This window comes from Microcaecilia unicolor, chromosome 7 (assembly GCF_901765095.1).
Source record: "Microcaecilia unicolor chromosome 7, aMicUni1.1, whole genome shotgun sequence".
NCBI lineage: Eukaryota > Metazoa > Chordata > Amphibia > Gymnophiona > Siphonopidae > Microcaecilia > Microcaecilia unicolor.
In genome coordinates this window covers 206,255,987-206,276,979 of record NC_044037.1, presented here as the reverse complement: position 1 = coordinate 206,276,979, position 20,993 = coordinate 206,255,987, and the positions used below count along the sequence as shown (strand labels likewise).

Below are 20,993 nucleotides of genomic sequence, written 5' to 3'. Positions count from 1 at the left end.
AGCTAAAAGGATTGACCGCAAAGATTAGGACTCTGAATCAGGTGTGGAGGCCCAGACTAGGTATATTCCATGTATTAACAAAGATGGAAAAAATAGCAAACATCAGCATGGTTAAAAGGTTAGGTAAAAGAGTCTATTTGAGCCAAAAAAACATCCTTCAAAAAATGGAAAAAGGATCCGAATGAATAAAATAAGAAGCAGCATAACACTGTCAAGCCAGATGCAAAGCACTGATTAAGAAGGCTAAAAGAGAATATGAAGAAAAACTTGCCGCAGAGATGAAAACTCATAGCAACACTTTTTTCAAGTATATCAGAAGCAGGAAGCCTGCAAGGAAATCTGTAGGACCGTTAGATCAGGAAGGAGTAAAAGGAGCGCTCAGGGAGGACAAGGCCATAGTGGAGAGATTGAATGAATTCTTTGCTTCGGTCTTCATGGAAGATGATGTAAGAGATCTACCTGTACCAGAAATGGTTTTAGAGGGTGACAATGCGGAGGAACTAAAAAATCTCAGTGACCTTGGGAAGATATACTGAGCCAAATTGACGTTAAAGAGTGATAATTCACCTGACTGCTAGTGATCTGTAACCTGTCGTTAAAGTCATCCGTAGTACCTGAAGACTGGAGGGTGGCCTGTGTGACATCGATTTTTAAAAAGGTTTCTGGGGTGATCTGAGTAATTAGACTGGTAAGCCTGACTTCAGTGCCGGTCAAAATGACAGAACGCATAGACAGACATGGTTTAATGGGACAGAGGCAGCATGGATTCAGCCATGGGAGGTCTTGCCTCACCAATTTGCTTCATTTCTTTAAAGGCATGAATAAACGTGGCTAAAGGTGAGCCGATTGATGTAGTGTATCTAGATTTTCAGATAGCTTTTGACAAAGTTCCTCATGAGACTCCTGAGAAATTGCATAGGAGGCAATGTTCTGTTGTGGATTAGGAATTGGTTATTGGATAGAAAACAGAGGGTAGGATTAAATGGCCATTTTTCTCAATGAAGGAGGGTAAATAGTGGAGTGCCGCAGGGATCTGTACTGAGACCAGTGCTATTTAACATATTTATAAATGATATGGAAATTGGACCGATGAGTGAGGTGTTTAAATTTGCGGATGACACAAAACTATTCAAAGTTGTCAAAACGCATGCGAATTGTGAAGAATTGCAGGAAGACCTTAGCAAACTGGAAGACTGGGCATCCAAATGGCAGATGAAATTTAATGTGGACAAATGCAAAGTGATGCACATTGGGAAGAATAATCTGAATCATAGTTATCTAATGCTAGGGCCCACTTTAGGAGTCAGCACTCAAGAAAAAGACGTAGGTGTCATTGTAGACAGTATGCTGAAAACCTCACCCTGTGTGTGGCAACAGCCAAAAAAAGCAAACAGGATGCTAGTAATTATTAGGAGAGGGTTGCAAAATAAGACCAAAAATATTATTGCTCTATTGTGTATTGCTCTATTGTGCGACCTCACCTTGAGTATTGTGTTCTATTCTGGTTGCCATATCTCAAAAAGGATATAGCGGAATTAGAAAAGGTTCAAAAAAGAGCAACCAAAATGATAGAGGGGATGGAACTGATCCCATTTGAGGAAAGGCTAAAGAGGTTAGGTCTCTTCAGTTTGGAAAAGAGACGGCTGAGGAGGGGATGTGATTGAAGTCTACTAAATCCTGAATGGAGTGGAACAGGGGTGGAGGTGAATTGTTTTTTCTGTCATTCAAAAAGTATAAAGACCAAGGGACACTCAATGAAATTTCATGGAAATACTTCTAAAATAAATAGGAAATATTTTTTCACTCCGAGTAGTTAAGCTCTGGAACTCGTTGCCAGAGGATGTGGTAACGGCAGTTAGTGTATCTGGGTTTAAAAAAGGTTTGAACAAGTTCCTGGAGGAAAATCCATAGTCTGTTATTGATATGGACATGGGGGGAAGCCACTGATTGCCCTAGGATTTGTAGCGTGGAATGGTGCTACTAATTGTGTTTCTGCCAGGTACTTGTGACCTGGATTGGCCACTGCCGGAAGCAGGATACTGGGCTGGATGGACCATTAGTCTGACCCAGTATGGCTGTTCTTAAATGCTAGTGCTAAGTCATCAGCAGTAAGGCAAGAAACAGAGGCTGGATTTTGGGACAAGTCCTTAACTTGTTTAAAGATTTTCAAAAAGGCGAGAAGAGTTAGGATCTTTCAAAGGAGAGCAGAAAAATATTCCATCTTAACCAAGAGTGACTGAGTTCTAATTGTGAGAGGTCACATCCCTATATAGGGACAGATGGAGTGGAAGGCGTGATCTCTGCTATTACCGTTCAAGTTAGCTCAATTGGCAACGTAAAAGCCGGAGGCACCATGATATGTCTAGGCATTATTCTGGGATACACTATAGTGAGTAAATGTGGGTGATTAATGGGGTTTTTTTCCTTAAATTGTTTTTATGGATAGCAAGTTAGCTTCTCCTGTTTTTGCTTGCATGCCATAACTGATCAGTGTGTTGCATTATCACATTGTTTATAGTGTTCAAACAACATCTGTGTAGTGCTTCTGCAAGTATTCATAATCATTTAACCCATTGTTGAATAATTGGGTAGTAGTTTACTAACACTTACTATTTTTGGATGTGTCTGTGTAGAAAAGCAACAGACTGACTTTCAAATCAAGGACCTCCTTTTACTAAACGGCACAAGAGATTCCCACACGACAAATTTGAGGCAGCCCATTCAAATTGAATGAACTGCGTCGCATTTGCCGCACCAGGAATCACTAGTGCGGTTTAGTAAAAAAGGCCCTAAATATATAAGAAAACTAGGGCTTTATTTAATAAGCTGTTAGCTGTTTAACATACAAATCAACACAGATATAGAAAGGGGCAGGCTTGACACTATCTTGCAGTTAACGTGGAGGTAGTTACTTTGCATCAGACCTACAGATACACTGGAGAAGTTATCTCAAGAGGTGTTGCTAACAGTCTTGCATTTAAAAACAGATTTTTTTTCTGCATTAAATGAGTGGGGAAATGCTAGGAACGCCCTTAACAGTTAGTGCAGGGATTTTTGCAGTTAATCATAATTGCCAAAATAACTGTGAAACCTTATCATACTTGAAATGGTCTCCTTAGTGTGGTGTATGTGTGTGTGTATATATATGTGTGTATATATATGTATGTATGTATATATATATATATATATATATATATATATATATATTTTATTTTTTTACATTTCATATAAAAGTAATATTCATCTAACCTCTTACCAGACAACAGCAGTCCATAATAAAGTTTACACAAACCCCATTGTTTGCTTTCTTTAGATTTTATGTTTAACTAAGCCCCCTCCACTGTAACAGGAACTCAGTTGCTCCATCTGTGCCCCGACACTCTCCTACTCCCAACAAATATTAAACCAGCAGTATCCCTTGTCACTCCTCTTCTTTAATACTTATTCAGGTATTCACCTTTTTCAGTTGCAACTCAAGTCAAGTTATATCCAGATACAGGGGAAGCTTTGTCACTTACAGGCTTTTCTTTGCACACTACCTCACTTACTCCTGTTTACCCTCTTTTTATTGATTTCCCCAAATATTGAGCAACATATTCAAATACATGCAGCAACACAAAGCTAAGCAAGCCTGAAGCTGTTGGTTTAGCATTTCAACAGATAGGGCAGACAAGCATTTATTCATTTTCATCTTATTTTCCATACTATCATTTAATTTCTAATATCCTCCTCCTGAATTTGTTGGGGGAATGCCACTATTTTCAGGTTATGTTCTCAATATCACTCCTGCCTTAATACCTTTCACATCTGGGTTTTTACGAATGCGAGCCACCAGTGGCTCTGTGGATAGAGCAAACAGAGGGAACCGTGGGCACCCTTGTCTTCTGCCTTTCACTATAGAGAAGGTGTCAGAATAGCTGCTGTTGACCTGAACCTGTGCTCACGGGGCTGCATATACTGCTTGTACCCAGGATCTAAACTCACCTTTTCCAGCACCTCCCGTAGGAAGGCCCAGCTCACCTGATAGCCTTCTTGGCACCTTTCAGGGCAGGCTGGGCCCCCCCCCCCCCCCCCCCCCCCCCCCACCACCACCACATTAAATGCAAGATCCACCTAACATCACCTACTTGATGCTTCCTGATGAGTCCTGATTGGTTTATATGGATAAGACCGGATAGGATCCTCACCAATCTGTCTGCCAAAATCTTGGCAGTGATTTTTATATCTAAATTCAGAAGAGAGATGGCCTATAAGACACGTGAACAAAAGGGTCCTTCTACAGTTTCAACAATACTGTGATCCCTTCCTCCCACATAGAAGGTGGGAGGGCCTGCCCCTTCAATAAACTTTTTCCCACCTGTTGCAACAAGATCCCCAGCAAGCTTAAAGAGCCAGAAAACCCATCAATCCTGGTGCCTTCCTGCTTCTAAGATTTTTAATAGCCCTCTCTATTTCTCCCACGGAAAAAGGCTTATTCAGCTGTTCCCTGTCAACTTCCAATAGGCGAGGCAACTATATACAGGAAAGGTACTTGTCTGTATCTGCAGATGGCAAGTCATTTCCTTGTTTGTACAGCTTTTGTAGTATTACAGAAACCTCTGTTTAATTTTTTCATCTGTATAATGCATTCTATCCCGTGTCCCCTTTATTTTCTGTTGTTTATTTTTTTTTAAAGGTAGCTAACATAGTCCCCGATTTATTACTAAATTTGAAACATTTCTGTTTTAACCTCCGTCGCTGGAATTCTACGTCTGCAATCTGAAGCTTGCTAAGTTCATCACAAAAGGATCATGTGTCTGCTTATGCTGTTTCTCCAGATGTAAAAGGCTTTCCCACAACTGCAAGGAGTAGCATTCCCGACACTTCTTTTTATGCACACTCCACTTAATAAGCACTCTCTTCCCCCCCAACCAAATCACAATTTTAAGGTTGTCCTAGAGAATACCCTTGCTTATTTCACCATTATCATTGGACTCTAAATATTGAGAAATAGTAGAGTGGACTTTTCTCATCCCCTAAGAGACTTGTCGCCAAAAACCCCTTTCCCCCACTCCAAGTCCAAAAAAGGCAACCCATACTGGGGCATGGTACTACTACTACTACTACTATTTAGCATTTCTATAGCGCTACAAGGCATACGCAGCGCTGTACAAACATAGAAGAAAGACAGTCCCTGCTCAAAGAGCTTACAATCTAATAGACAAAAAATAAATAAAGTAGGCAAATCAAATCAATTAATGTGAACGGGAAGGAAGAGAGGAGGGTAGGTGGAGGCGAGTGGTTACAAGTGGTTACGAGTCTGAAATTTAGGTAAGTTTGATTCCTGTATCCAACACCACATATTATGATGAGCCCATAGTAAGTCAATACATGTTTACATATCAGTGGCATGGAAATAAAAAGTATAATTCATTTTAAACTCTTGCAGAAGTCTCACTGTCCACTAATTCGTTGCCAGAGAATGTGGTAAAAGTATTTAGCGGGATTTAAAAAAAGGCTTGGATAACTTTCTAAAAGAAAAGTCCATAAGCCATTATTAAGATGGACTTGGGGAAAATCTACTGCTTATTTATTTATTTTATTTTTGTTACATTTGTACCCCGCGCTTTCCCACTCATGGCAGGCTCAATGCGGCTTATGTGGGGCAATGGAGGGTTAAGTGACTTGCCCAGAGTCACAAGGAGCTGCCTGTGCCTGAAGTGGGAATTGAACTCAGTTCCCCAGGACCAAAGTCCACCACCCTAACCACTAGGCCACTCCTCCAGGATAAGCACCAAAAAATGTATTCTACTGTTTTGGGATCTTGCCAGGATTGGCCACTGTTGGAAACAGGATACTGGGCTTGATGGACCTTCGCTCTATCCCAGTATGGCAATGCTATGTTCTTAGTGATCTAGGTGGTCATCTGGAGCCATGTTAAAATCTCCTACTAAAATAAGCTTTCCCCTTCACAAAGCGCCCCCAAGGACTGCTGCAGGTCTTTATAAAACTTCGCCTGCCCAGAATTGGGGGCACACAGATTTATTAAAGTGACCACTTTACCCTGATACAGTCCTTGTACAGCTAGGCATCTTCCTTCTTGATCTTTATACTGACCTTGAATTTCAAAAACAAATCCCTTGCCATGCCTCCTGTTCTTGTTCCTCCCCGGCCCTGATGAACCAATACTTCCCAAAAGTCCCTTTGTTTCAACAGATGAGCATCTCGCTTCCTACAGTGGGTTTCCTTCAGAAATACAATATCCCACTTGAGCCTCCACAGCTCTCTAAAGACCCACATTATTAAGACCATTTATATTCCAGGACCAACTATTATGGTCTACCCTTGATCAAATACATTTGGTTTTACTGTACCTCGCTCACCCTGAACAAATGCCAACTGGTTCCCTGTCCCCAGTCCACTCTTCCCCCTTAACAAATGACACTGATCACTTCCCCAATGGATCAGCCTCCCAATAGAGGGACCAACGCCTCGACAGGAAGACAGATAAATCAAGTCCCAGCCTCCTCCCCCCAACCCAGCATACAAGAGGCATTAACAAAGCAAATGTAGAAACTTCTAAGAGAACCAAACAAATACTCATCGCAATAAATAGCCGATCTGTGAGAGAGGCAGTGATTGCAGAACAGTTAGTCAAGACTACCACTGTGCACATGACCTTGACCCCACAAATGGGTCTTACAGTACCACCACAAATTTGGATCCTTTGGGAAAGATCACACATGAGCTGGTCCAGTGGGGCTTCAGCTGGCTGTTTTTGAGCCCTTATTGCGATTTCCCACCACTTGCTGCCAGGCCAAATCATATCTGGGTTCGGGCTGGGCCAGAAGCTGTCTGGATTGCTGCTGAGGTAGAATATTATTACAGCCTAGTTCTTTAAGAGTTCCCCAAGCTTCCTCTGCTGTCTTGAATTTCCTCAACTTCCCTGCCACTGTGATCCACAGCATGAATGGGAACATCCATCTATATTTTTATCCACCAGTGTCCAAAAAGTGAGTGGCATCCCAAAACAGTCACTTCTGCAGCGTTATCCATGCCAAGTCTTGGAACACAGTCACCTTTAGATCTTTCCACAAAATTTCCCATTGTTGACATGCTTTAGTAAGTATTTTTTCTTTGGTAATAGTCTGCAAAACAGGCTACAACATCTTGAATATCCTTTCTGGATTGACTCGGGCCGTTTTGAGCCCACAGGATCTTAGTTGCACTGATCCAGCTCTGGGTCTTCCTTCAACATGGCCATGCGTATATCTTTCACTACTGCCTGCAGTCTTTATAAACCTCTAACTCAGGAATCCCTTTAAATCTGAGATTGCACTGGCAGGACCTATTCTCCAGGTCCTCTATTTGGTCTCGCATCTCCTGAAACACAACAATTTCTCTCTTGAAGTCTGTTTTTAATTGACTTGTAGATCTGCTGATAGGGAATTTACATTTTATTCTACCTGGCAAATGCATGCTTCCAAATTCACCCACCTTTGATCTAATTTCCACCAAGGCAACCTGTACACTTCGGTGGACCGTTACCATCTCCTCCTTACGCTGCTTGAACCAGCTCACCACTTCTCCTTGAGAAGTTTCCTGAGCGTTATCACCAGACTCTGAAACTTCTGCCGTCATGTTCTTTTTCACTCCAAGCTCGCCAGCAAATTGACTTCTGTGGTCCCCATTCTCCACAAGAAATCAAATATTTTCCAACTTCTTTCGCATGGACAATAGCACCTCTGTATTATACAGCAATTTCCATTTATAAAAACTACACTTTAGGGATGAGGAATAACACAATTACACGACAACCCTAACAGAGCTGCTTTATGCAGCCACCCCGGAACATGACCTCATTTCCTGTCCCCCACTAAATTCTTATGGGCCGATGATCAGAAGCAAATGCAGGCACTAGAGGCTGTCAATGCCATAATAGTGCCTGCGTTTGCTACCGCCCCATGATCAGAGCGCGTGAAACAACGCACTTGCGGGCTCTGAACGCAACTAGCATGCAGGACAGGGCTCTTAGTACAAGTAGAATGCAAATGCATGATAAATGTATTCCTCTCCAGTGTTCCGCGAGCAGCGTGCCAAACATTGGCGCGCTATCCACGGCAAACCCTACGCCAGTTCAGAGCTGGCGTTAGGGTTTGCAGACCATTGGGGAGGAATGGTGAGCCCTGTCCAGCATGCATTTGCATGCTAGCAGGCTCCCCATTCCCTCCCAATGCAGCAGCTCCACTCCCCCAAACCCCCCCTGTAGAAGCAGGAACCCTGACCCCCCACCGACACGGGGAGCTGGACCTCCAGTTGTCCCCCCCCCCCCCCCCCCCCACACACACACACAAGTTCAGGGGGGGGGGCTGGAGATCCAATGGGTCTCCAGCCCCCCTAACCGACCCCCCCCCCCCCCCACATCCCCTCAAATAAATAGAGCCCTGGTGGGGCACGAGTCAACCCAGTGGGTTGTGAGTCAACCCTCTCCCCCCACCTGGTAGTCTAGCGGCCCTCTTCCCCACCTCCCTACTTTCATTGGAGGAGAGAGCTGGCCTCCCTCCTCTTCTATCGGCACTGCCTCAAAAATGGCGGTGCCCAGTGCATCCTGGGATATGCTGGGCAGGGCTTCACACCATATAAGTGAGTTTCAGACCACCAGGTTGGGGGGGGGGGGGGGGGGCAAGTTTGACTCACGGCCCACTGGACCACCAGGGTTCTATTTGAGGGGATGCTGGGGGGGGGGGGTTAGGGGGGACTGGAGACCCACCGGATCTCCAGCCCCCCCCCCTCTCTGTGTGAGGGGGAGTCAGGGGAACTGGAGGTATGCCAGACCTCCAACCCCCGTGTCGCTTGACTCGGGGTGGAGGTATTAGGCTAACAGGGCCATGCTATTTGGGGGTCTAGTGATCCCATGAACCTCCAGCCCAGGCCTGTCAAACAATCGCGGGCGCTCAGGCACAATCCTTCCACACTTTACCCTATGATCGGAGATAATAGCGTGCATAAATTTGCATTCTATTATTTCTGATCATAGGGACGGTAAAGCTCCACACTGTTCCAGCGCTATTTTTAGAGCGCTGTTTGGAACAGCATGGGGCTTTTTAATCATCTGCCCATTAATTACCCACTATATATGCAGCCCTAACATTGGTGCATTCCTCCTTCCTCTGGAGTTAAGACTTAGGAGGTATCTCTTGGAGGTGATTATTTAATTCCCCTGTGAGTTCACATCCTTCTCGTTTATTGAGTTGTGAATGAAAATGGGTCCTAATTCCTTTGTATATAATCCAGTATCCCCTTTTATCTTCTGCAAACTGGTGGTCATAACACTTTTTTTCATTTGCCTCACCAACAGCCTACTTGTTTTGTTCCCATGCTCATAAAACCTTTCCATTAAGCATAACATTTGGAAATTTATCTCCTATGTCTGAAGATCTTGCAGCCTCCTCCTTACCTGTTCCACTTCCCTTCCTGTCTATAGATTAGCCTTACAGTTCCTATCTAGTTTCAACATTTCCTCATAGAATTATATCCTTCCTTGTGCTTCCTGTGCATTCCTCCATGCTCCCCACTTTGCAAAACACCACCTAATTATTGCTTTCAAGGCATCTGACAAAACATCGAGGTCCAATTGACTTTCATTCAGCTGTAAATATGCACATATGTTGATGTCTTCACTGATTTAAGTTGGGGCTGGTTTGTGTCTCAAAGGGCTGAAGAAGAGTCAGCAAATACTTTCGCATGCAGGGATACAGCTAAGGTTGCCAATGCCCCTCCCCGGGTTTGCCACCACTGAGGCATTCACATGAGGCCTTCCTCAGGCCTACACTGCCACGTCCCACTCCCTGTGATAACTTTCTGTCGAAAGGGGCAGGATGCGGAGCACTGGAGTGAGTCGTGGATTTGATATACAACCTTCCGGTGGTACAACCAAAGTGGTTTTCATATATGTTGGGCAAATGCATTTCAACTAAAACTCAATAAAGAAAAAGCACACTGTCTCATCCTCTCATCCCAACGCAATGCGGACAACCCCACAAGCATTGACACCCTAGATCACGCCCTCCCTATCTCAGACAGCCTGAAAATCCTCGGCGTTACAATGGACCGCAACTTAACACTAGAGAGCCAAGCTAAATCTACAACAAAGAAAATGTTTCACTCAGTGCGGAAACTCAAACGTGTGAAACAATTCTTCCCAAGGGAAACATTTCACAACCTGATACAATCAATGGTATTAAGCCACGTAGACTACTGCAATGGTATTTATGCGGGATGCAAAGAACAAACCTTAAACTCCAAACCGTTCAAAACACGGCAGCTAGGCTTATATTTGGAAAAACGCGATTCGAAAGCGCAAAACCCCTCTGCAAAAAGCTACACTGGCTCCCAATCGAAGAACGCATTGCTTTCAAAATCTGCACCCTGGTTCACAAAATTATCTATAGTGAAGCCCCGGGATACATGACAGACTTAATTGACTTACCAACTAGAAACACACACAAATCAACACGAACATATCTAAATCTGCACTACCCAAGCTGCAAAGGTCTTAAATACAAATCAACCTACTCATCCAGTTTCTCCTACATGAGCGCACAACTGTGGAATGCAAAGCCTTGAAAACGAAGTGCGACCACCTAAACTTCCGGAAAACACTAAAAATCAACCTGTTTAAAAAGGCATACCTTTCTGATCCAACTTAAATGTCTAACCCCAGCAACACAACAAAACTAAAGTACGTAATGGACATAACACAACTCCACTGTTTGATTCCCTAATGAGGGAGTGGAGGAGTGGCCTAGTGGTTAGGGTGGTGGACTTTGGTCCTGGGGAACTGAGTTCGATTCCCAGCAAAGGCAGCTCCTTGTGACTCTGGGCAAGTCACTTAACCCTCCATTGCCTGCCGCATTGAGCCTGCCATAAGTGGGAAAGCGCGGGGTACAAATGTAACAAAAAAAAAAAAAAACTTTATCTTACCACAACATCACTTTGTATTTTGTTAACACCGGAGTCTGCAAACACCTCTCCGGTACTATGTAAGCCACATTGAACCTGCAAATCGGTGGGAAAATGTGGGATACAAATGTAACAAATAAATGTTATATGCAGGTACTTTCTCTGTCCCTAATGGGGTTCACATTCTAAGTTTTGTACCTGGGGCAATGAAGGGTTAAGTGACTTACCCCCGAGTCACAAGGAGCTGCACTGGGAATCAAACCCATTTCGCCAAGGTCTCAGCCCACTACACTAACCATTAGGTTGCTCTTCCACTCATCTAGAGGTAAGCCAGGTAAGTGTGGCACCTCCCCCCCCCTCCCATGTGTCATCATCCTCCTGTCACACTTACCTGACTTAGGCCCCGATGCTCAAAAGCCGCTGTTAAATACGGCAGCCGCAGGTGAGCTTACAAATTTCTAAACAGTGACCGATGCTCAAAGGGAGTCGCACACAAATGTGATGCATGGAAATTCTGCAAACAGCTCAATAGGGAAAGTGCCTAGCACATGTGCAGAACAGTCTCTGTAACTGTCTGTGTTCTGCGCATGCCCAGGAATCATTTTGTCCCACTGATGCACTTTTCCCTCAGTGCTCTGAAGTTGGCTCCACTGTCCCAACTCTCCCCTTTTCCCTGCAGTGCTCTCCTGCACCTTCCTCCTGCAGCTTGCTTTCCCTCTGGCTGCCCCTCCCCCCCCCCCCCCCCCCCTTCCCTGATTGATTTTGCCAGTGTGCTTGGGAATCTCCTCCTTTGTGAAAGCCCTCACCAGGTGACATCATAGGGGCTTTCCCCAGCCGATTGGCCATCTGCTTTTGTTTATCCACCCCTCTAAGCTGTTCTCTGCTCTCTCTCACTGTTTTGTTGCTCCCACTATTGAAATATGCAAGCAGACTGTTCCTCTCAGAAGTCGCCCTTGCACAACAACAGCTCCAGACTGCTGGAAAATTTTGCATGTTAACGGTAGGCACTCCTTTCTGTGCATCGCACGGAATACTTATTTTAGTACTAATGAGCTGCTTGTAATGCATATCGGCAGCTGCTCTGGCGAACAGTTAAAACCATGCAGAACCCCTTTGTGCATTAGACGCTAAATAACGTTTGCTTTAGACTGGCTGCAACCGGTCTAAAGGAAACGTTGCAAGCACAGTAAGCTTTGTGCATTGGGCCCTAAGTGTGTTGTAGTGGCTCTGTTTCCAAGTAGGGCCATGACACCAACCTATGTGTGCCAGTGAAATCATCCCCATCAATTGCATCCCTCTTGAATGCCCCTTCTTTTCCTAGGCTTATGCCACCAGTCTTTCTTTCCCATCCCTGGTCCAGTCCAGCAGGTCTTCTTTGTCCTTCCTTCACCACCAGGTCCAACAGCTGTTTTTTTTTTCTGTCCTTTCCCTTCCCATAGCCTAGACCCACTTCTAAAGTCAGAAGCAGTGCTCAATCGCTTCTTTGTCCAGTGCTGCCATCTTTCATCATTGCAGCACCTGATCCCTAGCAATGTATTCTGATTCACCACTAGGGGTCAGTCTGTAAATAAGGCAGCATTAACTTGAACTGCTGTTGAAAGATGGCAGAGCTGAAGATGAGAACAAATGGGCATCTCTCCTGCCTTTAGAAGTGGGTGGGGGGTTGGTAGGTCAGGGGAGTGTCAAGAGGATATCTGGGGATTGGAGAAATGTCTTGTGGGGATCAAGGGGGAGTTAGGGATCTTCCAAGAGGTCCATGGGCTGCCATTGGCTTATAAGACCTTGCATTGAAGAACAGTGAATTATGCATTTCCTCACATCCTCCATCACTTCTTAGTCCCTCAGGAGAGACTCATTTAATGTATGCACGTGTGCATACCTTTTGGCTCCCAAAGACACTTCACTGACACCCAGATCAGGGAATGATTTGAGAACTCACTCCCCCCCCCCCCCCCCCCCCCCCCCCAGTTGCTGAAACGGTCCTTCCCAGAAATCAATCCTTGTGTATGTCGTATATGCCACACAAAAAAATATGTAGTAGTTTTAAGTTTATCAAGGTTGCTTTTTTCAGTGCTCGTTCAGAAAATTTGAGTGCATGAATGTCATCTGTTCTAGAAGTAATACAAGGAAATGTATTTAAATGTTAAGGCTGTCTCAAAAGATTTTCTTCCATTTGATACTGGTTTAATAGAGTTGATTCATGTGAATTGAATGCTCATAATGCGAACTATTTGTTGCAGTATTTTGAACCCAGTTTATCTAGGTAATCTGAGCATTATATGGGGAGTAATTAGCAATGTATTTGACTTCTGCAGCTAAAATAGCTTTTGAAATTTTTACACATCCATCCCCACCCCCACTCTACGTCTGCAGTGGAAAAGCGATGACACTAGGAGTGTTAACAAGGATGCACACAAAATTTCATTTTAAAATCCATACACCAACTTTTCCCAATGTACTGTTCTTCATTATTTATTTGTAACATTTGTATCCCACATTTTCCCACCCACTAGCAGGCTCATTGTGGCTTACATATTACTGTAAAGGCGATTGCCAAGTCCAGTGGGGGTAGACCAGTATGATTTGAAGTAAGGGGAGGGTATTCAGGTACAATAAGGGTCAAAGATAGTAAGGAACATATAATGTCCAATACAATCTAAGGTTTTGCTGTGTTGCAGAGTTGAGGCATTTAAGTTGGGTCGGTTCAGTAGGCCTTGCAGAACAGGTAGATCTTTAATGATCTCCTGAAGTTTAGATGGTCATAGATCGTTTTCATAGTCTTTGGTAATGCATTCCACATTTGTGTACCTAAATAAGAGAAATTTATTTATTTGTAACATTTGTATCCCACATTTTCCCACATATCAATCAGCAGGCTCAATGTGGCTTACAAAACACCGTAATAGTGGACGCCAAGTACAGTAGGTTTTAAACAAATACTATTAGAAAAAGGGTCAGGTAAGGTAGGGGTAAATGGCTACAATAAGGGACAATGAAATAAGAAATAAAATATTCACTGCAATGTATGTATAGATGCATTGTAGAGTTGAGGCATTTAAGTAGAATCAATAGGGTAGGCCTTGCAAAACAGGTCTTTAAAGTTCGCTTGAAGTTTTGATGGTCATGCGTCGTTTTCACACTCGTTGGTAATGCATTCCACATTTGCATACTTAAGTAAGAAAAATTGGATGCATAGGTTGATTTGTATCTGAGTCCAATGCAGCTTGGATACTGAAGGTTCAGATAAGTGCGTGATGAACTGATTCTGTTTCAGGCAGGAAGATCTATTAAATCAATCATATATTCTGGGGCTTCACCGTAGATTATCTTGTGGACCAAAGAGCAAATTTGGAAAGTAATGCGGTCCTTGATAGGGAGCCAGTGTAGTTTCAGTCGAAGAGGTTTAGCACTATCAAATCTTTTTTTTGTTGAATATCAGTCTGGCAGCTGTGTTTTGGGCTGTCTGGAGTTTTTTTCATAAGCATAAGTTGGATGCATAAGTTGATTTATATCTGAGTCCTATGCAGCTTGGATAATGGAGGTTCAAATAAGTACGTGATGCTCTGGTCCTGTTTCTGATCGGAAGATCTATCAAGTCATCCATGTATCCTGGGGTTTCACCATAGATAATCTGTAGACCAAAGAACAAATTTGAAGGTAATACGTTCCTTGATAGGGAGCCAATGCAGTTTTAATCGGAGAGGTTTGGCGCTATTAAATCGTGTTTTGCCGACTATCAACCTGGCAGCTGTGTTTTGGGTTGTCTGGAGTTTCTTCGTAAGCTGTTCTTTACATCCCGCATATAATCCATTGCAGCAATCTGTGTGGCTCAGAACCATAGATTGAATCAAGTTACAGAATATTTCACTCAGGAAATAGTCTTAGATGTTTAAGTTTCCACATAGAATGAAACATCTTCTTTATAATAGAGTTAACTTGGCTCTCAAGTGTAAGGTGGCGATCAATTGTAACACCTAAAATTTACCTATGAATGACAAAAGTGGCATGGTAGTCCACAAGAACAAAGTTTAAAATACTCATAGGCCTGCGAATATAGTGGGGGTTACAGAATGTTGCAGTCTACACACTGGCACCCAAGTTAAACACACAATTGGGCACATAGATATAGACTAGGGCCATTTGCATGCTTAACGAATTGGCACTAAATTGGTGCTAAATACCAGTAAGTGGCATTAACAAGCACTAATTAGTGCTTATTTGCCATTGCATGTGTAACAGGCTTATACCCCTATTTTATAAACAGCGTTGCTAACTTCTCTAGCTTGCAAATACAAAGGGGCATTAATGTGGGAGGTGCATGGGTGTGTCACAGGGGTTCCAACTTTTTTTGTATGCACTTGGCTCCATAGCCTGCTTAAGCCTGGACTCCTGGCCGGGACTTGTTTTCTTTCTCCTTTGAAAATTGAGCCATTTGATTTTGCTGTGGTTATTTTTCCTCCAGTGTCTCAAAAAAAAATAAAATCCCAGTGATTTTAAGAAATGTTCTTGGTGCAGCAAAGTTATGTCTGTAACTGACCTTCACAATTGATGCTTGCAGTGTCTCAGACTCGACCACCAGGCCTCTATTTATAAACTCTGTCCTCAAATGCAATAAAGGACCTTCATCGAAGTGCTGTCTGAGAGACGTTTTGACGCATCTAAGTTCATCGGAAGCATCAGTCCTCATGGCTCCTGGAGCTGCATCAGACACTGGGGAAGCACCAGCACCAAAGTGGTCAGTACCCATCTGGGCTGAGCAACCCCGGACCCCACACCGAGGACAAAACAGGATTTGACATCATCCTCATCATCGCCAAGGGATCCCAGTGTAGAGCAGAGGCAAAGAAGCATTGACACTGGACTTCCTTGAAGCACATTTCCAGGAGCTCTGGGACACGGCGTCGCTAGTACCTGAGAAGTGTCTGCGCCAAGAGGACCGCTCCTCCTTCTCTGTAGAGTTGGTGCCGACTCAGCAGCCTTATCGGAACCGGGTCCAGGTCTCAGATTTAACCCCGGTATTTTTGCAGACTACCGGCACCGTCTACACCTTTACTGATGCCTGCCCTTCGAGTGGTTCCAGGCCATTCTACAGGAAGAACTCAGTTGGGTCTTGAAGATCAAGGATATTGATATTGGCCATGGTGCGGCCCCCCAACAGATCCTGGAGACACATGCCCTCTCTGTTGGCTGTTCGACGCTGGTGCTGGCCAAGACAGTTCTCTCTAGCCTAGTAGCTAGGATTACATCTGTCTTAGGTTAATGTCCTACTTGTCCTCGGAGAAGGCGAAGTTACCTGTAGCAGGTGTTCTCCAAGGACAGCTGGACACATAATAATGCATACCTTCCTTCCTCCCCTAGGAGTTGTATTCTTTCAGCTTTTGTACTCAATTGCCTGGTCCCATGTATAAGGCAAGCAGGAAGGTACATGAGCATGCGCAATCAGAACTGCATAAAGCTTCTAAGAATTGGAACACTGGGCAATGTCCATGCCGGGGTTTAGTCATATGACGTTGCCTGTCTGTGGTAATGTGTCCTGCTGTTCTTGGAGAACACCTTCTACAGGGTAAGTAACTTCACTTTCTCCACTTGCAAAAGAGCTGTTTCTGTTCAGTGAAGATTTTGATTGCACCTAAAATATCTGCCCACTTCCAAACTCAGTCTAGTTACTTGCCTTTCCAAGCCTGTGCTCAAGGCGAATTATAAACCAGGTTTAATAGAGGCTTATTGACACATTTTCCTCTGGTGGTAGTTCCATTTTGACCAGCAGATATATTTTCTCAGAACAGTTTCAGATGATAACACAGTGGCTCAATTGAATACATGATAACAGACTTCAAATTACTGATGGACCAAAGGCAACCTTGAGTGAATATGGGCTGTCTACCCCCCTGTAGTTTTCAGAGATGTTTTTTTTTTTTTTTTGCATTTTACATAGTTATTAGGATTAACATTTAGCAGAGTGCCTGAACCCTACAACATAACGAAACCAAAGCTTGTAATGAACACTACATAACTCTTCTCCGATTCCCCAATGTGTTTGTAACATATGAACCTTATTCAACTATAACATCACTTTGTATTTGTTTCTCTACCGGAGTCGGCGGATGCCTTCACAGTACTATGTAAGCCACATTGAGCCTGCAAATAGGTGGAAAAATGGGATACATATGTAACAAATAAAATAAATGTTTGCAGGACAATTTTTCCCAACATTCTCCTTTCTAGTTTGGTTTTCAGGATTGGCACAGTGCATGTACATGAGAGATTTGCATAGGTTGAAGATCTAATGTATGCAAGTGTAACTTATTGATACTCATTAGGATATCTTGAAAACCAGATTGATTAGATTGCCCATAAGACAGGATTGGGAAAAACTGCTGTAAATAGGGCTGTGAAGTCGGTACACCAAACTTTTGACTCCTAACTCCTCAGATTTACTATACATAGTAGGAGTTCAGATCAGACAGAAAAACCAAAGAGAAATTTGACTATTTACAGAAATATGATATTTCTTTGTGTTCAAAATTAGGCCTAATAGACCACAAAATATATTTATTCAAGGTTTGAACAAGTATGAAATGCTAAATTTTCCGTATATTATAATGTAAGGTTTTTGTATTTTTTAATTTTGAAGCGGCAGTCAGGTAGTATACTTTAACTGACTTTCTCCACCCAAAATTGCTTCCGACTCCACAACCCCGACTGTAGGGCACCGCCAACATGACCAAAAACACAAATGATGTAAACAACAATGTAGTGCTTTTAATTAATATGCTTATGATTTACCATTGGGTGTATAGTATGCATACATATATGAACAAAAGCATGTATGTTTTATATGTGCATATATACATATTAGTGATCTCAATATGTATAGTCTGTAAAATTTTCTATTTACATATCCATAACATAAAATATTTTAAACATAGATTAGAGAAACCTAACAATCTTTCTAGTTACAGAACAGAAATACCAGTCACCCACTTAAAAATCCAGTGGAATGCAAGTTGCATCTTACAATCACATTTGTTACTTTTTTTAAAGTAAAACATTTTTCCATTATGAAATGTTGGTAGAAAATCACAGTAAATAGTCTTTGAAATAACCTGTTATTCTTTCTTATCACTATTGATAACCCTGTTAGCAACTACTTTAATTGGCCCAATTTAATGCATGCAGAATTATAACAAAACTATTTTTACAACAACAGAAAAAAATATAAAGTCTTGATCTCCCCCAGCCCCTCCCCAATTTTGCATTTTAAGATTTATTTGGAAAAGAAACATGGGGTCAGTATTCAGCTAAGAATCATTCTACCAGGATAAGTCCTACTAACTGGATCCATGCCTGGATTTTCAGTGGCATTATCTGGATAATGCCACTGAATATCCAGTCAGATTTCCTTGGTACTACATGGTTAGTCCCAAAGCCGAGCTGAGTTACCTGGTTAATGGTGACATTTGGCCAGCAAAATCAGGTAATTGCCTGGATTGAGATAGTTATGACATCTTTTTTTTTTTCTCTCCTATCTGGTTACCTTATCCAAGTACTGATCTGAGTATCTCTGGTACCTAGATAAGTAACTCTGGCAACTTATACCCATCACCAGCTGGTATTGGAAAAGACACATCAGCTGGTGTTTAAAACAAATAGTAACTGGCACAGTATGAACATCCAGGGGAAGTTTTTACTTCAATTTGGCTAGGCTAGAGAACACATTTTACATCTGATCACTGAAGATTGCACATCTGACTTGATCTCTCTGGTTTATACAGAGTTTCTGTCTGCTAGTGTTTTATTAATTAAAAAAGAAATTAATTTCCTTCCAGATAAGCCTGACTTTTCAAAATTGTATGTTTTGTTTTTTTTTTACACAGAGCATGATCCTTTTTTCCTTCTATGCAAACTTCTTTGTAGTTTACCTAATTTTATTACCTGAGATCCCATAACTGATACTGACTTACATTACCCTTGAAAAAGGCAGTGTACATGTTGCATTGAAAAGGTTTTTTGTGCTTTAAATGTTGTTACATATTTTACAGCATTAGGATCTATGGAATATTTTGACAACTGCAACAGTTCAATGAAGTTTGGTAATTTTCTTCTTTTAATTATTTTTCATTGAACGGATTTGGAGTTTTATTTTGACAGTATTTACTCTGGCATTCTGTGCACACACAACAATTTGGGTTATGCCAAGAAACGCCACATGTTTTTTTAGTACTGAGTTTGAAACAGAATTCTTTGAAAAAGGAGAGAAATGAATGGCATTTTTGGTTGAGTTCTTTGTTTTGTAGTCTATGGCACCTAATGTTGACATGCCAGTGTGGTATCCCTTTCAGCAAGTGAGCCGTGCGACTGCACATCCCTAGCAGATGAGCTGATGTTTCGGTCTTCAAAGAGTATCTGCAGCCATCTAATCCACTTGTAGGGTGGGAGTTGCATCTGGCTTTATGCATTTCATTAATAAAGCACTGGTACATACAACACTTTCATTTTCATTTTTCAGTTCTATACTATACTAAAATAAACTAATGTGAGTTAATGTTTCTGGAATAGTGAGGTGATCATAAAATACCTTTAAGATCCAAATACGAACATTTTCACAATGTAATGTAACTTTTTTTTTAATGCAAAGCAGGTTATGCTAATACATGCCACATTCTAAATTTCTTCTTTTTAATCTATTCTTTGTGAATTTAAATTGAGGGTTTTTTTCTATTTTAGTTTTGAAGTTCCATGCTATATTTAAAACCAGGCAAAGTAAAATTGTCCATTTTTATCTAAACACCATAACCCTGCAAACTGTACTAAGCTGACTAGGATTTTTTTTTTAAATCACAGTATACCTTTTGAAACTGTGTATTAAAGGTTATGTGTGTGTGGTTTTTTTTTTAATTGATGACTTAAAGATGGTTCAGTGGGGAACATTTCATTATCTCTTATGAATGATTTATTTTTTTGTGTGTGTATGGCATTCTTCTTAAGTTTTCTTTTGTACCAATTTATGCTTATTGTGAGAATGTTAATATGTCTAGTTGGGTCCAAATTTTTTGTTAGACTTTCAGTGAGAATTAATGGAAGGGCCTTTATCAGTAAAAGTAAACACTAATTTTTATCTTCATTTTTATGGCATTAATCAAAATAATCTAGTATTCTACATTTCACTTGCATATCTAAAAGCTTTGCCTTTAACTCTAGAGTAGAATTTACAAAGCTTTACCTCATTAGTATTCCTATCCATTTCTACATATAGCATGTGACAGTAACTCATAGCACTGTATGTAAACGTTAAGTGTTCCTAAGTTTGTAGAATTTTCAGTTACAACAATCTATAGAAATAGGGCAGTGTTAGTATTGTGGTCACCTTAAAATCTAACAACATTTAGCTTAGACAGTACCTCATAGTGAAACATCTTTTACATATTTTCCTTTTTTCCTTTACAGCAAGGAGCAAACAATGCTGAAAAATTTGATTATGTAAGTAGATATTAAATCTGCTCAACTTATTTTTCTAATGTTTATTTATGGCCTTTTGAAGAAATTCACTCACGGCGGTGTACAGCAAGAATAAGTCAAACATAAGCAATAGACAATTACAGCAGTAAAGAATATTCAAATAAAGTATGGCATAGTATGCTACATTACAATGTCAACACAGTACTACATTTTAGTAGACTGCATAGGGTTTAAGCAAAGATAGAAGGATGATATTCAGCAATGACCTGTAGATTACTGCCACTATTTTAATGTGGCAGTAATTTGCATGCTCCTTAATACTGCATCCCACGGCCTTTCCTCAATGGTACTTTCATGGTACAGCTGTAAATTCGCCATGAGGCTTGCTGCATCTGCCCCCTAGTAAGCAAGCACTATTGAAGCATGGTGTTTAAAACTATTCAAGTATATTTAGCACCACTGTCCAGATTGGCACAAAATGTATGTACAAAACAATAAACATAGTCACCTCTTGCTGGCCTAAATTTATCCAGATAACTATATGGACAGCTGACTGAATACTGCCATTCTGCACAGATGGGTTGAATGTCCAC

The 20,993-nt window shown here is 41.8% G+C and overlaps 1 protein-coding gene across 3 annotated transcripts in view; it reads left to right on the top strand.

Annotated features, from left to right (window-relative positions):
* The window catches only part of GLS (glutaminase), a 256,417-nt gene that overhangs the window by 126,507 nt on the left and 108,917 nt on the right, over window positions 1–20,993 (top strand). For all 3 annotated transcript variants that reach the window (XM_030208976.1, XM_030208975.1, XM_030208974.1), the window contains exon 8: window positions 20,389–20,421. In XM_030208976.1, coding sequence (XP_030064836.1) covers window positions 20,389–20,421 — 33 coding nt within the window. The remainder of the gene's footprint in view (window positions 1–20,388; window positions 20,422–20,993) is intronic.